General features: G+C 50.8%; 1 protein-coding gene across 2 annotated transcripts in view; it reads left to right on the top strand.

Annotated features, from left to right (window-relative positions):
• Positions 1–17,445, top strand: part of PTPRA (protein tyrosine phosphatase receptor type A) — a 162,349-nt gene that overhangs the window by 32,189 nt on the left and 112,715 nt on the right. For both annotated transcript variants that reach the window (XM_064151661.1, XM_064151660.1), the window contains one exon: positions 1,665–1,799. In XM_064151661.1, coding sequence (XP_064007731.1) covers positions 1,782–1,799 — 18 coding nt within the window. In that variant the 5' untranslated portion in view covers positions 1,665–1,781. Of the gene's footprint in view, positions 1–1,664; positions 1,800–17,445 lie in introns of those variants that run through there.

Below are 17,445 nucleotides of genomic sequence, written 5' to 3'. Positions count from 1 at the left end.
AGCCTCCCTGTCCTCTCAGTTCAACCCAATAATCACTTCCCTGGTGGCTGCTGGGAATGAGTCAGGCAGGAGCGTGTCCTGCTGTGCCTGGGCTCTGTGCTGTGAGTGGAGTGAGGAGACAGGCTTATCTTCACACTCACTCCTTCAGAGGCTCTGACGAGTTCCTCTGCCACCGTGTAGATGGCAGCAGGCTGAGGGATAATTAGAAGGAGCTGCTTCTGCTGCAGAGCAGGACTGGGGAGCCACAGCGCCCTGGGCAAGCCAGAGGGATGTGCTGGGGGATGCAAAGTGGGGGAGTGGGCATCCAGGGAGCATTGCTGTACCTGTGTCTGCAGAAGATGTCTCTTCTCTACCCCAGCAGAAGGTAAAGCAATTGTCCTGTTGGCCAGATCACAGAATGGTTTGGGTCAGAAGGGACCTTAAAGATCATCTGGTTCCAGCCCCCTTGCTATGGGCAGACACCTTCCACTAGCCCAGCTTGCTCAAGGCCTCATCCAACCTGTCTTTGAACACCTCCGGGGAGGAGCAGCCACAACATCTCAGGGCAACCTGGGACAGTGTCTCGCTACCCTCACAGTGAGGAATTTCTTCCCAATGTCTAATCTAAATCTACCCTTTTTCAGTTTAAAACCATCACTCCTTGTCCTATCACTACTTGCCTTTGCACACAGTCCCCCTCCAGCTTTCTGATCATCCCCTTTAAGTACTGAAAGGTCACCAGAAGGTCTCCCTGGAGCCTTCTCTTCTCCAGGCTCAAAAGCCCCAACTCTCTCAGCCTGGCCTCACAGCAGAGAGCTTTCAGCCCTCCCATCATTGCTGTGGTCTCCTCTGGCCCTGCTCCAACAGGTCTCTGTCTCTGCTGTGCTGAGGACTCCAGAGCTGGCCCCAGCACTCTGAAGATGAGGTCTGGTCAGGGTGGAGTAGAGGAAGATCTTTCCAGCTTGAGGACAGCTGACTCGTGTTCCTTGTCCTCTTTGCAAGACTGAGCAGTTTAAAACCAGTTATTTATTTGGTTTTTAGGCTCTTGGTGTGGGTTGCTCTCTGAATGGCCTCAGCTATGGTCTTCAGTCTTGTTCTGCACCATCTCTGTGCCTCCTGCAGGCTGATGTCCCTCCAGCTGTGCTTGTAATACTTAGATAAGCTTATTTATGATGTGTCAGTGATTGGGACAGTCTCATTTATGTGGGACAGTCCCAGTCATCCATAACACTTCTTTTTACTGTTGCACTCTATGATCTCAAAGGTGTTTTCATGAAGTCATAGAATGGTTTGAGTTGAAAGGGACCTCCAAAGGTCATCCAGTCCAGCACCTCTGCAGTGAGCAGGCACATTCTCTACTGGATCAGGTTGCTCAGAGTCTTGTTGAGCCTGACTCTGAATATCTACAGGGATGGGGACTCAGCTACCTCCCTGGGCAACCTGTTGCAGTGTTCCACCACCCTCATGGTGCAGAACTTGTTCCTCTCATCGAGTCTACATATCTTCTTCTCTAATTTCAAACCCTATTGTCCTGTTACTGCAGGCCTCTGGAAGCAGTCCCTCTCCAAACCAAGTGATTCTAGGACTGTAAAATGCATGCAGTTGGGGCAGTCAAGAGGCTGCTCTGTGTGAACCACCTGACTGGACTCGGCCCAAGCCATGATCTGGCTGTTGCTGTCTTGCAGGGCACATCAAGACTAATCATCAGGCTCAGCAGGGACTGGTTGTGTGCCACACAGCATCCTGCTGGGAGATTCATCAGGAGCACCTCTGGGCATCCCAACGCGGAGGTGGAACCTCGGATGAGCATCCCTGTCAAGGTACAGTAGAAACAGAAAGGGCTCTGGGCAGGGAGCTGGTTCTGCTGGAGCCTACCTAGGACAGCAGCTGCCCTCAGAGTGATTGCCCACGGGTTCACATCTCCCTTGTAGCACTTCCGTGCTGGAACCTGTGCTCCATCCTTCCCCTGTTTGATCTTGCAAGAGTGTGGTCTTCATTGTCTGGGAGGTTACCTTTGTCTTGATGTGAACTTCCATGAATCTAGTGTTTGCTTATTATTGACTTGGAAGAATCTTCCATTTTGGTAATACTCAGTTTGTGTTGTGAGGATTTGGGGTGTCAAATATTTGCAGTGTTTTGAAGAGGGCTTTTCTTAAGGGTTTTTTCCTTTGGTTACACAGACCAGTAGGAGGCTGAAGTTCACTGACCTCTGCTGTTGCCATGGCACAGATGGGCATAGAAAGTCTGGTAGGAATTAAGGAGGGGAAATTAAGGTCATGGGGTAAGGAGGAAGGTTATGGGGTAAGGAGGAAGGTTATGGGGCAAGGAGGAAGGTTGTGGAGCAAGAAGGAAGGAAGATTATGGAGGAGGAACAAAAGGTTGTGGAGTAAGAAGGAAGTGAGATTATGGAGAAAGAAGGAAGGGCAAGGAGTGAGAAGGAAGGAAGATTATGGAGGAAGAAGGAAGGTTGTGGAGTAAGAAGGAAGTGAGATTATGGAGAAAGAAGGAAGGGCAAGGAGTAAGAAGGAAGGAAGGTTATGGAGGAAGAAGGAAGGTTGTGGAGTAAGAAGGAAGGAAGATTATGGAGGAAGAAGGAAGGTCGTGGACTAAGAAGGAAGTGAGATTATGGAGAAAGAAGGAAGGGCAAGGAGTAAGAAGGAAGGAAGGTTATGGAGTGAGAAGGAATGCGACTCAGGACATTAGTGAATTAAAACCCCACATCCAGCAGGGAGTTTCTGGGCAGGTGTTCAGGTCAAAGTTCTTCCTGTGGTCTGACTTGAGGAAAACTTTGAGGAACGCTTTGAAACAGCAAATGAAAAGCTGACTGTAAGCTTTCTTCTCCGTCATTTCAAAGGTCTCCCTCCAACCAAGATGGGTTTGATGCTAGAATGGTGTTGCCAGAGCTGTGCACATGGAACCTGATGAGTTTGATAGGGGAGGGCTTTTCTGAAGGGTGTCCTGCTGCTGTGGCTGTCACAGATTCACCCTGCCTGCAGATGAAAGTCGCCTGTGTGGTTTGATATTTCCATGAAGAGAGAAGTTCTCTCAACTCTTTGCAAACCTGGTGAGAAACCTCTGTGCAAAAGGGAAGTGAAAAAGAACTTTTATGGGTGACTCGATGCTTCCCTTTGAATTTGGGTGATGCTTAGTGGTGAGTTTCAGATCTGTTAGTGTGTCCACTTAACTCAAACACAGAAGCACAGAATCCCAGCGTGGTGAGGGTTGGAAGAGACCTCTGGAGATCATCCAGTCCAACCCCCTTGCTAAAGCAGGGTCACCCACAGCAGCTTGCCCAGGGTCACAATGTCCAGATGGGTTTGGAATCTCCCTGGAGGAGACTCCACAACGCCTCTGGGAAAGCTATTTCAGTTCTCTCACAATTAAACCAAAACACAGTAATTTCGTGTTCTGTTTTGCTATATTTGTTTTTCAGTCTGCTTGGCTCATTTCTTGATTTGAGGGCAACTCCTCTTGAGGTCTACAGCTGAATTAATCCCACTGATTTAGTGAGAAGTGGCCAGCTGTCCTAGAAGAAAGGGTTTGCCTTTGATGCATGCTTTCTTCATAGCTGATCTCACAAAAGGAATGAGTTTGGTGAGACTAAACTCAGAGCATCAGAAAAGGTTTGCCTGTGATGCACACTCTTAATAGCCCAAGCTTCATTTGTTATTCAGTTGTTGTTGTGTAAGAGAAGCTGTTTTGGAGAAACAAGAGAGCTGAGAGAGTGGGAAGTGTTCAGCCTGGAGAGGAGAAGGCTCCAGGGAGACCTTCTGGTGGCCTTTTGGGACTTAAAGGGGCTGATCAGAAAACTGAGGACAGACTTTTGAGCAGGGCCTGTTGTGACAGGAGAAAAGGTGATGGTTTGAAACTGAAAGAGGGAGATTCAGAATAGAGAGAATGAAGAAATGTTTGACACTGAGATGGTGAGACCCTAGCCCAGGTTGCTCAGAGAGGTGGGAGTTGTCCTATGGCTGGAACCATTCTAGGTCAGGTGGTTTGGGGCTCTGACCAACCTGCTCTCATTGCAGGTGTCCTTGCTGATGGTAGGGGGGCATTGGTCTGAATGTCCTTTGGAGGTTCCTTCCAACCCAAACCATACCATGATGAGAGGAGCAGCCGTGGGCAGGTGCTTTGCCACAGCCATGCAGACTGATAGGGCTGGCCAATTTTGAGTGCAGCCTCAGCAAGTTTGCTGCCCACACCAAGCTGTGTGGTGCAGCAGCCAGGCTGGAGGGCAGAGCTGCCATCCAGAGGGGCCTGGACAGGCTGGAGAGGTGGGCACAAGCCAACCTCAGGAGGTTCAACAAGACCAAGTGCAAGGTCCTGCAGCTGGATCAGGGCAATGCCAAGCACAAATCCAGGCTGGGTAGTGAGTGGCTGGAGAGCAGCCCTGAGGAGAGGGACCTGGGGGTGCTCTTGGACGAGAAGCACAACATGAGGCAGCAGTGTGCACTTGCAGCCCAGAAAGCCAAGCAGAGCCTGGGCTGCATCAGGAGAAGTGTGGCCAGCAGGTTGAGGGAGGTGATTCTCCCCCTCTACAGTGCTCTGCTGAGACCCCACCTGGAGTACTGCATCCAGTTCTGGAGCCCTCATTACAAGAGGGATGTGGATGTGCTGGAGAGTGTCCAGAGAAGGGCCAGGAGGATGCTGAGAGGGCTGCAGCAGCTCTGCTGTGAGGACAAACTGAAGGACTTGGGGCTGTTCAGTCTGGAGAAGAGGAGGCTCTCAGGTGACCTTCTGGTGGCCTTCCAGTACCTGAAGGGAGCCTACAAAAATCTGGGGAGGGACTTTTTAGGGTATCAGGTAGTGACAGGACTAGGGGCAGTGGAGCAAAGCTGGAGGTGGGTAGGTTCAGGCTGGGTATGAGGAGGAAGTTGTTTGGCATGAGAGTGGTGAGAGGCTGGAATGGGTTGCCCAGGGAGATGGTTGAGGCTCCATGCCTGGAGGGCTGTGGGCAGCCTGATCTAGGGTCCCATGGCAGAGGGGTTGGAACTAGATGACCCTTGTGGTCCCTTCCAACCTTGACTGTGATTCTGTGATAATATAAAAGGTCCCAACTCAACTGCTCGTGTGAGAGTGGTTTGTCTTGTGTGGCGAAGCTGGATGTGGATGTGACTCTGTCAGAAATAGTCCAACACCACTTTCCTTCCATAGCAAGGTCCACACTTGAGGTCATGAGACTTGTTCTGCTGTTTCAGGTTGTGTGGGCAAGATGCAGAACTGGATGCTGGGGTTTTGGAGGTGTCCATCCTGCTCTGAACCTCTCAGCTGCTTATGGGCCACTGGACAGGTGTTTTGGGCTGAGTGTTTTTCCTCTCTGAAACTGGGCTTGCGAAGCAGTCAGTGTCCACTGAAAGGGTTCAGTGATCTCTGGAGATCCCTTCCAACCTCTACATTTCTGTGACACTGTGATTTAGACTGTTTGGGAGAAAACCAAGTCCATACTAAGCTGTCCACTCAGATGCATTGCTACGTTTTTGGGCTTGGTTTTCCCTTCTCACATTCCCTTGTCACAAGTCAGCCAATTCAGCAGTGTCACACTCTTGGAGGTCTCTTCCAGCCTGGTTGATTCTATGATTCTGTGATTCCAGCTGTGGCATGCTGGCAGGCTAGGGAGCTGGCATTTGCAGCAGGCAGGTAAGAAGACTTCAGAGTTTCTGTCTGAAAGTTTGCAGTCCTAAAGGGTTCAGTAGTGTAATTGGAACCCTTGGGAGATCTGAGCCATCACAAGTCTGGTGGCAGCTTTGAGTAGAGGTTGTGGTGGTGTCAAATCAGAACTGGCTGAACTGAAAACGCTGTGCTCCTGGAGGAGAAGGAGGGTGAGAGGTGGAATACACTCACCAGCAGACACTTGCTGCCTCTCCCAAGGAGTGTGACTGGGAGTCATAGAATACTTGAATTGGAAGGGAACTTTAGAGGTCGTGCAGTGAGCAGGGACATCATCAGCTCCAGCATGCTACTCGGAGCCCTGTCTGTGGAGTCATGGCATGGTTTGGGGTGGAAGGGACCTTCAAAGCTCAGGTAAATCCAACCTCCTTGCAGTCAGCAGGAATATCTGCAACTAGATGATGTTACTTCAAGCTCTGTCCAATCTGCCCTTTGCTAACCCGGGCTGACTGCACTGCCTCATCACTACCTCAGGCTCCAGGGCTTCAGGGTCTGTCCCGGCTTACCCTGCTGGGTACGACAGCTTCACCAGGCCACCCCTGGGTTAGCCCAGGTTTTTCCACCATAGTTAATTTTGTGATCCCAGCAGGTTGCAGGAAGGGTAGAGGGGAAAGCATCCTCAGTGTGGTGCAAAGCCTGCAGTGAGAACAGAGGCAGGCTCATCTTCTGCCCGGGCCTGAGACCACCAGGCTCACCTCAGGCTGCTGTCAGCAGCCACGTGGAGAGAAGTTGAGGGCATCATTGGAGGGTGGTGGTGCTTTTTGGGCTGTGCCAGCAGGAAGGGAAGCAGCTCAGGGGTGGCTTTGGAGGAAATACAGCTTCCCAGGGCAGCAGAGGAGCCCAGGCTGTGCGCAGCCGCGCTGTGCCCAGCAGCGGCTCAGGAGCTGCGTGTTTGGGATCACTGCCAAGAGACCTTTGCTGGGAACTGCTGGGTGTGCGGTGCCAGCAGCAGGGCGGGAGGTCTTGGTTGCAGCTCGAGGTGATAAAACCACGGAGGGTTTGGCAGGGCTGTGTGCTTGGATGCCTTGCTCTTGGCCTTTTTCACTTGGGTGGATAGGTGAGCCCCTGCCTGGGCTGGCTCAGAAGCTTCCATCTGACTTTCCACTGAATGGGGAAGCTCTGGGGGAGTGAAACAGCTCCATCCTATTGGCTACCTCCAGTTTGCTTTTCTGAGTCAAACTGGCACTGAGCCTCTACCCCACAGGGTCATTCTTTTTTCTTACAACTGATGTTGTTCTGGCCTGTCTGCCCTCCCTGATGTGTAGTCTTGCTGTTTGTGTTACCTCTTGGCCTGGGAGAGAGATGGGTAGTGAAGTCCACCTGCCTGCCTGAGACTCACCAAGACCCTTAGCTGACTCAACATCTCTTTTTTTCTCGGTGTATCTCATATTAGGCAGAAGAGGAGGGGATGGGTATGGAATTTCTGACTAGATCCAGCAGTAATTTCTTCAGGAGGAATCCATAAATGCTGTTGCAGTGGAAGTTACACTAATGATGAAGTAGTTGCCCAGTCATCATCCTTGGAGGTGTTCAGGAAATGTGTGGACATGATTTAATGGCTACAGTGATGTTAGGTTGATGGTTGGACTCAGTGACCTTAGAGGTCTTTTGCAACCCAAAAGATCATGGAATCATAGAATCATAGAATGGTTTAGATTGGAAGGGACCTTAAAGATCATCCAATTCAAATCCCCCACTGCAGGCAGGGACACCTCTCATGAGAGCAAGTCTATGATTCCATTGTTATTTGCCTTTCACTTCCCCCAGAACACTCTCATTTTCTCCAGCACAGAGAGGTTTAGAGGATCACAACATGGCAAGACACAGAATCCCAGCATGTTGGGGGCTGGAAGGGACCTCTGGAGACCATCCAATCCAACCTCCCTGCTAAAGCAGGGTCACTCACAGCAGCTTGCCCAGGATCACAATGTCCAGGCGGGATTGGAATCTCTCCAGAGAGGGAGACTCCACAACCATTCTGGGCAGCCTGTTCCAGGCCTCCAGCACTCTCACACCAAACATTCCTCTCTGGTGGAATCTCCTGGCTTCCAGTTTGTATCCATTGCCCCTTGTCCTGTCACTGGGCACTGCAAATAGTCTGCCACCACCCCTTTAGCTGCTGACCAGCATTGAGAAGCTGCTCTCTCAGGCTGCTCTCTGAAGTTCTGTCCCAGGGCAAAATGCTTTTTGTGTCATTTTTTTAGTCTGAAGCCATGACATGGAGCGAGGAGAAGTCACTGCAGCTCCTCATGTCTCCTCAAGCCATATGATCACACAGAAGTGGTGTTCAGATGTGTGGATTCTGCTGTCTCAGTGGCTGCCAGGGAGCTCGAGAAGACCTGGGACATGGACAGAGCCATGGGTGCCATCTGGAGTGTCAGACAGTCTGTAGCCTGGGTCAGATTTTCCTCAGCCTTTTATCTTGGTGTCTTCCCCATTGCTTTCTCCGAATCCCATCCCTCTGTATTTCAGGAACTGTAACATTTATGCGGGGAAGGAAAGCAGGAAGGAACTTCTCTTCCTTACTGCCAGGGCCAGAGCAGCAGCAGCATCTTTTTTAAAATCCCTGTGAGAGATTTGTCAGAAACCCCTGGGGGCAGTGGAAGAGCTGAGCCTAGCAGAGCCAAGCCGAGCTTGAACGCTTCCTTGGCTTGAGCTCATCCCTATCAGCAAGGTGCAGAGGGAGCAGCAATCTCCTTATCAGTGACTGCACAGGATCAGGAGAATTTCCCAAAGGTTGGGCTTCCTCCCTCCGTTTTGTTCTCTGAGGAGGCCCTGAGAAAGGCAGACAGGCTGGGAAGTTGGTAGCTGCAGACAAGTGGCTGCACGCAGCAGAGTTGCATCCCCACAGGTAGCTACAGGGGGAGCCTGCCCAAAGAGCCCAGAACATGAGAAAATGCAGATAAAATCAAGAGACAATTGAACTTAATGAGGCCTGCAAGGCAGCTGGAGATGGGTTGGAGTCTTGTGGGATTTCTGAGGCCTCCCAGGGCAATTTCAGGCTGAGTGGTTGGGAAGGAGGTTTGTTTGCTGTGGTCATTGGTGTCTCAGTTGGGACTGTCACCTGTGGCTGGTGTCAGATGGTTACAGCTTTTGGGTGATGCATGACACAGATGTCACTGCTGGAACAGTTTTCTTCCCCTTGCAAATTCTCCTCTGTAAAACTATGTCACTCAGCACCACATCTACACAGCAAAGATTTTTTCCTAGTCTTAAACCTCCCAGGGTACAACTCTAGGCCATTTCCTCTTATCCTGTCATTAGGTACTTCCAAACCGCATTCCAAGAAGTCTTGGATATGTCTTTGGTTTCCAGAGGAATTGGGATGTGACCAAACACTTTCAAATGCCAGATACTGGATACTCAGGGCTCTACAGGTGAGCTGCAATGCAGTAACTGCATTTGAAATCCATCATGAGTGTGACGTGGCTCCTGTCCTCTGATGCCAGCTTGAGAAACAAAAGGATGAGCCTTGCTTTAACTCTGGAAGAACCCAAAGCTTTAGGGATGTAGCAGTGAGAGACCACACAGCTGTGTGGGACAGTGTTTGTTGCTATGATTTTATGCCAAGAAGTGCTGCACTAACCTCAGGATCTTGCCTGACCTAACCTTTGGGTCTGCTAACACAGAACGATGTAGCAGCAAATACGTTAGCTATGCTCGGTTGCACTGCCCTGTTCTGCTGCCTCCAGCACTACAGGACATCCACCTGCTGGAGTTGGTCCAGAAGATTACCAGAGGCCTGGAGAACCTCCCCTGTGAGGACAGGCCGAGAGAGTTGGGGCTGTTCAGCCTGGAGAAGAGAAGGCTCCAGGGAGACCTTAGAGCAGCCTTCCAGTACCTGAAGGGAGATACAGGAAAGCTGGAGAGGGACTTTTTACAAGGGCTTCTTGTGGCAGAATGAGAGGCAATGGCTTTGAGGTGGAAGAGGGGAGATTTAGCCTGGAGATGAGGAAGAAATTCTTTGCAGTGAGGGTGGTGAGACACTGGCACAGGTTGCCCAAGGAGGTTGTGGATGTTCCTTCCCTGGAGGTGTTCAAGGCCAAGTGGGATGAGGCCTTGAACAACCTGGGCTAGTGGACAGTGTCCCTGCAGATGACAGGGAGGTTGGAACTAGATGATCTTTAAGGGCCCTTCCAACCCAACCCATTGTGTGGTTGTCTGGTTTTATTACGTTCAAGAGAGTGTTTGTTCAGAGTTGTGCTTCAGCAGTGGAAGCAGTGGTGCTGTTCTAAAGCTCCTTGGTTTTATTCCCTTCAGATGGAAGATCTTTCTTCAAAGAGTCATGAATAAAACAAGGCAGTGCCTCGTGTGGGTACGAAGGGGAACTAAAGCTCATCAAAAGCCTTTGGAGTGGTCGTTCCCTCTGGCACCTTTGCTCAGGTTCTCCCATCAGTAATGGAGAGGAGGGCTTGTGGGGAGCAGGGGCGAGATGCAGGAGCTGATAGGACTTCCCCAAGGGTGAGAACTTCCAGTGCTGGGCCCCAGACGTTAATCTCTTTAATTCCAGCTCAACACTTCACTATGAGGTAATTATTCTGTTTGATTAATCTGCGCAATGCCTCTAAAGCTCCTAAAGCCAGAATGCTCCCCACGCCTTGGGGAATCCTGCAGCTCCTTCTTTGAGCAGCTGGGAGCCTTTTGCTGTCCCCAGCAGCTTTCTGCTTGAACTTGAGCTCTGTGGTAAAGAGTTGGACTTGATGATCTATGAGGTCTCTTCCAACCTTGATGATACTGTGAACTTTGAGTAAGGTCAGCAGCAGCAAGTTCGTTGATGGTACAAAACTGGGGCTAGGTGGCTGACACTGGAAGGTTGTGCTGCCATCCTTCAGGATCCAGACAGGCTGAGAGCTGGGCGAAGGTGAACCTTATGAGGGGACAGCTGCAGTGTACTACATCTGGGGAGGAACAACACCAGGCATCAGTACAGACTAGGGGTTGTCCTGCTGGAAAGCAGCTCTGTGGGGAAAGACCTTGCAGTGCTGGTGTGCGGCAGGTTATCCGTGGGACAGCAATGTGCCCTTGTGCCCAAGAGGGTCAATGATGGCATGGGGTGCAGCAGAAAAAGTGTGTCCAGCAGGTCTAGGCAGGTTCTTCTCCCCCTCTGCTCTGCCCTGGTAAGACTACTCTTGGAATACTGTGTCCAGTTCTGGGCTCCCCAGTTCAAGAGAGACAAGGACTTGCTGGAGAGAGTCCCAACAGGGAGCTACAAGGATGACTGAGGAATTTGAACATAGAATCATAGAATCAAGCAGGTTGGAAGAGAGCTCCAAGCTCATCCACTCCAACCTAGCACCCAGCCCTGCCCAGTCAACCAGACCATGGCATTAAGTGCCTCAGCCAGGCTTTGCTTCAACACCTCCAGGCACAGTGACTCCACCACCTCCCTGGGCAGCCCATTCCAATGCCAATCACTCTCTCTGTGAAGAACTTCCTCCTAACATCCAGCCTATACTTTCCCCTGGCACAACTTGAGACTGTGTCCCCTTGTTCTGTTGCTGGTGGTGCCCAGTGACAGGACAAGGAAGAAGAGGTACAAGCTAGAACCCAGGAAGTTCCACATCAGCACAAGGAGACACTTCAACCTCCTTTCAGGGAGCTGTAAAGAGCAAAACTGGATTTGTAGGGTGCTGCCAACTCCTTGGTTGAGCTCATGGTATTACCAAAGCCTCATGTGGGATGCTGGGCAGTCACTTCTCCCCTCTGCCACATCAACCCCTGTGGTGTGTCTGGATGGCTCACTCAAGGGGCACACTCTGTAAATGCTGTGAGCACCCCTTGCTTGGAGACCTCATGAGGAGCTTAAAATCACATTGCCAGCTGTGAAATGGAAGATTGAGCCCCACTTCAACGTCGTGTCGTGGTGAGCAGCAGAACTAATGAGGCTCAGCATACTAATGAGGGAGGAGTGAGCATTAAGTGCCAGCCGCAGGCATTCAGCTTCACCTCTGAAACCTGTCTTGGAGGCTGCTCTTCCTCTTGGGCTGAGCCTTGTGGGGTCCTCTGCAAACAGCCTGGGCAGTGCCAGGGGGAAAAGCCCAACCTGCTGACTTTCAGGGAAATAGCCCAGAAAATGAGATCTCCTCTATAATTTATAAAAGGCCTTAAGGAAGGAGGAGGAATTGATGTGGAAAAGGTTGCTCTTCCTGGGGGGGATAGCAAAGATGAAAGAGAGAAGGCAGAGGGTTACCAGAGGGGTAAAAGTGACATGATGACAACTCAGGATGTTGGTTGGGGGCATCTCAAATGGTTCTCATTTTGGAGGACCCTTTCTCTAGCACTCTCTGTTTGGGTCACTGTCATGTGTTCATTTGAATTGCAGAATATCAGTATGACAGAATATCAATGCTAAGGGACAGAACGGCATCCAGAGGGACCTGAACAGCTGTGAGTGGGGGTCCCTGCAAACATCATGAGAGAAGACCCTGTAGTAGCCTTCCAGTATCTGAAGGGGACCTACAGGAGGGCTGAGGAGGGACTATTGACAAGGTCTTGTAATGACAGGACGAGGAGGAATGGGTTTAAAGTGGCAGAGGGGAGATTCAAACTGGATGTTAGGAAAGAGTTCTTTGCTGTGAGGGTGGTGAGACACTGGCACAGGTTGCCCAGGGAGGTTGTGGAGCACAGAATCACCCAATGTGATCAAAGATCAAAGATCACATTGGGTGATTCTGTGCTCCACAACCTTCCTGGAGGTGTTCAAGGCCAGGTTGGATGAGACCTTGAGCAACCTGTTCTAGTGGGAGGTGTCCCTGCCTATGGCAGGGGGTTGGAACTGGACGATCCGTGAGGTCCCTTCCAACCTAAACCACTCTATGGTTCTAAGTGACATGGCATTGAGGTGTCCCTGCCTAGGGTGAGGAGTTAGAACTGGATGAGCTTTGAGATCCTTTCCAACCTCAACCATTCTAGGATTCTATTAACAAGGCCAAGTGTAAGGTCTTGCATGTTGGTCAGGGCAGCCCCAAGTGTTAACACAGGCTAGGGAACGAAGGGCTGGAGAGCAGCCTGAGGAGAAGGACTTGGGGATGCTGATGGGTGAAGAGCTGGCTGTAAGCTGGCTCCATGTGCTGCCAGCCCAGAGCCAGCCCTGTCCTGGGCTGATCCCCAGCAGTATGGGCAGCAGGGCCAGGAAGGGAATTCTGCCCATCTGCTCAGCCGAGACCCCACCTGCAGTGCTGGGGCCAGCTCTGGAGTGCTCAGCACAGCAGAGACAGGAACCTGTTGGAGCAGAGCCAGAGGAGGCCACGACAATGGTGGGAGGGCTGGAAGGGCTGTGCTGTGAGGGGAGATTGCCCTGGACAGAGCACCTGTCCAGGACAGTGTGGTGGTTCCTGTGACTTGGAGCCCTCTCACACCAGCCCCTGGAGGCTGCCTGCGTTTGAAATGGCAAAGTTCTGATTTGCCAGTGATGGAATGGCCAAATTCCTTAAAACCTAAGTGGTCTCCTGAAGATCTGTCCTCTTGATTTGGAGAGCATCCAAGAGCAAAGACGGTTTTAGTTTAGATGCCCTTAGCTGTAAAGTGTGCATTAAAAATCTCAGACACACAAATTCTTCTCTAATTGCCTGACAGCTCCACACTGAGCTTTTATATCCCTGGGATGATGCTGATTCAGTGTCTACAAAAGGGTTGTAAGGAGTGGCTGAGGGAGTTGGTGTTGTTCAGTCTGGAGAAAGAGGCTGAGAGGAGACCTTCTGGATATATACAACTCCCCTGAAAAGAGGTCAGAACCAGGTAGAGGTTGCTCTCTTCTCACAAACATCAAACAAGAGGACAAGAGAAAACAGCCTCAAGTTACATCAGGGAAAGTTTAGGTTGCACATGAGGAAAAATTTCTTCCCCAGAAGGGTTGTCAAGGCCTGGAACAGGCTGCCCAGGGCAGTAGTGGAGTCCTCATCCCTTGAGAGGTTTAAAAGCTGTGTAGATGTGATGCTGAGGTTTAGACCTGGCAGTGCTGGGTTAAAACCACTTGGAGTTGATCTGAAAAGTCTTTTCTAACCTGAACGATTCTATCCTCCCATGATTTGTTTCCACCAAGAAAGCCACAACCTTTCTGGGCAACCAGACAGTGCAGAGCTGGAAGCAGCTCATTGACAGAGGATGTTGATGGGGAACCCCCAGGGTTTTAAGAGCCTGATGAGCAGTAACAGCACAGAGAGGCTGTTGGTCACCAAGTTGCCAATCTAAGTGCCCCAGAAGCACAATCCACTACGATTCTAGCAGCTTTCCTGGGCCAGGAAACCCCAGTTGCTGCCTGTGGTGTTTCGACACACAATGTTATCTGTGCCTTTGTTACTGGGCTTTTGTGTGCTGCAGGCAGGGTGGGGCTGAGCCTGGTGGCAGTGGTCAGCCTTCTCCTGTGCTTAATTTAGACCCTGAGTGCTGTCCTTCAGGAGAGAGTAAGGAACAAGAATTGTTCATGCTATTGTACTGCTGTCACCTCTGTGCTGTGGGGAGGAGGCTACAGCACAGCTCAAGTCACTCAAGATTGCCCAAGTCATGGGTTTGCCTGCAAAAAAAAGCTCATCCACTCAAGACTCTCACCTTTTCTCCTGCTTACACAGATTCATAGTGGGTTGGAAGGGACCCTCAAAGGTCATCTTGTCCAACCACCCTGCAGTCAGCAGGGACATAGAATCGTGGAATGGTATAGGTTGGAAGGGACCTCAAAGTTCATCCAGTTCCAACCCCCTGACATAGGCAGGGACACCTCCTACTAGAACAGATTGCTCAAGGTCTCATCCAGCCTGGCCTTGAACACCTCCAGGGAGGTTGTGGAGCACAGAAGCACAGAATGTGATCAAAGATCACTGGCAACCTGTGCCAGTGTCTCACCACCCTCACTGCAAACACCTGCTTCCTAACATTCAGTATGAATCTCCCCTCTGCCACTTTAAACCCATTCTTCCTCATCCTGCCATTACAAGACCTTGTCAATAGTCCCTCCCCAGCCCTCCTGTAGGCCCCTTCAGATACTGGAAGGCCACTCCAAGGTCTCCTCAAAGCCTTCTCTTCTCCAGGCTGAACAGCCCCAACTCTCTCAGCCCAAGAGCTGCTGCAGCCCTCTGATCACCTTTGTGACTCTCTGGACTCACTCCAACAGTTCCATGTCCTTCTTGTGTTGGGGGCTCCCCAACTAGATCAGATTGCTCAGAACCCCATCAAGTTTAACCTTGAATGTCTCCAGGGGTGGAACCTCAACCACATGCCTGGGCAAGCTGTACTGCTCTCATTGTGAAAAACTTCTTCCTGATGTCCAACCTCAGTCTCCCCTGCCCCAGTTTCAAACTGTTTCTCCTCATCCCATGACCACAGGCCCTCCCAAACAGTCCTTCCCCAGCCTTTCTGTAGGTCCCTTCAGGTATTGAAATGCAGCAGTTGCACACTGGGAAGTCTTAATGGATGGATGCAGTCTGAAAGCAAGCCCTGCCCTTGGAGGTGTATGTGTCTGTGTAGGCTTCCACCCAGCTGAGCATCAGCTGAGGGAAAGAAGCTGAAATGTTCAGAGAAACTCATCTCTGCCACCATGACTTTAATTACCCTAATTTTCTCTTCTCTGAAGGGTGTTGTGGCAATGCAGTGGGGGCTAATGCAGAGTCCTGGGGTGGGAAGGCTCTGCATGGATGGGCTAAATCAGTGGGTCAAAGCCAGTGGGATGAGGTTCAGTAAGTCCAAGAACCAGCTCCTTCACTTGGGTCACAACAACCCTATGAAGGCTCCAGGCTTTCCAGGTGACTGGAAAGTGCCCAGTGGAGAAGCACTTGAGGGTGTGGGTCTGCAGCTGGCTGAACATGAGCCAGTGTGTGCTCAGGTGGCCAAGAAGGCCAACAGCATCTTGGCATGGATCAGCAACAGTGTGACCAGAAGGGACAGAAAGTGAGATTTCCTGCTGTCTCCAGGATCTGCTGCCTGTAGGTCTTGGTCAGTACTGATCAATATCTGAAGGACAAATGTTGAGAGGATGAGGCCAAACTCATTTCAGTGGTGCCCAACAACAGGACAAGGGGCAATGGACACAAACTGGAACCCAAAAGGAGAAACTTTGGTGTGAGGGTATTGGGGTCCTGGAACAGGCTGCCCAGAGAAGTTGTGGAGTCTCTTTCTCTGGAGAATTCCAACCCCACCTGGACATTGTGATCATAGGCAAGCTGCTGTGGGTGACCCTGCTTTAGCAGGGGTGTTGGACTGGATGATCTGCAGAGGTCTCTGCTATTGTGTGACCTCATGGAGCTGTTCTGCTGTAGCCTTTATCAGAGGGGAAATTAACATGCTGGAGCTTCCTGGTGGGCTGAAATGCATCTCTCTGTCCCAGTTTGGAGCTAAACAAGATAGGAACTGGCAGTTGGCTTTTGCAGACACAGAAATGTCACAGCCATCTTCAGCTAGCAACAGAAGAAACAGACACAACCATTTTGCTGAGAATCAGGCCTCTGCTCTGTACCCTCTGCTCAGCTCTCAAATCAAAAAGTTCATTTGCTGAAGACCATTTGCTGTTGCTGCAGCTACCCCGAGGAGGCTGAGCTCAGGAAGCAGCAGAGCCTTGGCTTAATTTTATTCAATCAAAAAAAAACCCAAAACACAAAAAAAACAAAGCCCAACCCTTCTGTGAGTGCTCTTCAGACTGCACTTCCTCAGCTGAGGGCTTCAAGTCTTTCACAAAACACAGCCACATCCCAAGGGGCCGCAGCCATCCTGGGGTGGTGAATTGAATGACTTCAGTCTCCTTTTTTCAGCCTGCTCTGTGACTGTAGCTTTCATTTATTGCCTTCTCTCTAAACCACAGATATGTTTGTTATTTGCAGAAAGGGCTTTATTTGGGTTGTAAAGTCATCCTTTCTCTTGGCCTTGCTGTTTGTTGCAGTGGAATCCTTGCAGGAGGCCCGTGGAGAGAGCTGGGTTGAAAGAGTGTTTACAGGACATGTGATGGGCAGCTGTGGTGCAAAAGCCCAGGGAAAGAGAAGAATGAGGAGTTTACACCTTCAGTGAGACTGCTTAGGGCAGCATTCAGGGACTGGTTCAGAGAATGAGAGAATGGTTTGGGTTGGAAGGGACTCTCAAAGGTCATCTTGTCCAACCACCCTGCAGTCAGCAGGGACATGGAATCGTGGACTGGTATAGGTTGGAAGAGACCTCAAAGTTCATCCAGTTCCAACCTCCTGCCATAGGCAGGGACACCTCCCACTAGAACAGGTTGCTCAAGGCCTCATCCAGCCTGGCCTTGAACACCTCCAGGGAGGTTGTGGAGCACAGAAGCACAGAATGGGATCTTTGATCATTTAGTTCCAACCCCCTCTGCCATGGGCAGGGACACCTCCCACTAGATCAGGTTGCTCACAACCTCATCCAGACTGGTCTTAAACACTTCCAGGAATGAGGTATCCACAAGTTCTTTAGGCAACCTGTTCCAGTGCCTCATCACCCTCATAGCAGAGGATCCTCTTCCTAATGTCCAATCTAAACCTACCCTGCTGTAGGCATCCTGGCCTGCATCAGCAGCAGTGTGGCCTGCAGGACTGGGGAAGTGACTCAGCACTGGTGAGTCAGCACTTCAAATACTGGGTTCAGTTTTGAGCCACTCACTACAGGGAGGACACTGAGAGGCTGGAGCGTGTCCAGAGGAGGGCAACCAGGTTGGTGAAGGGCCTTGAACACCAAGTCCTGTGAGGAACAAGCTGAGGCAACTGAGGTTGTTTAGTCTTCAGAAGTGGAGGCTTAGGGGAGGCCTCACTGCCCTCTACATGTCCCTGAGAGGAGTTTGGAGCCCAGTGGGGGTTGGTGTCTTCAAACATGCAGCAA

The sequence above is a fragment of the Pogoniulus pusillus genome, chromosome 11 (assembly GCF_015220805.1).
Source record: "Pogoniulus pusillus isolate bPogPus1 chromosome 11, bPogPus1.pri, whole genome shotgun sequence".
Taxonomy (NCBI): Eukaryota; Metazoa; Chordata; class Aves; order Piciformes; family Lybiidae; genus Pogoniulus; species Pogoniulus pusillus.
This window is presented reverse-complemented; position numbering and strand designations above follow the sequence as displayed.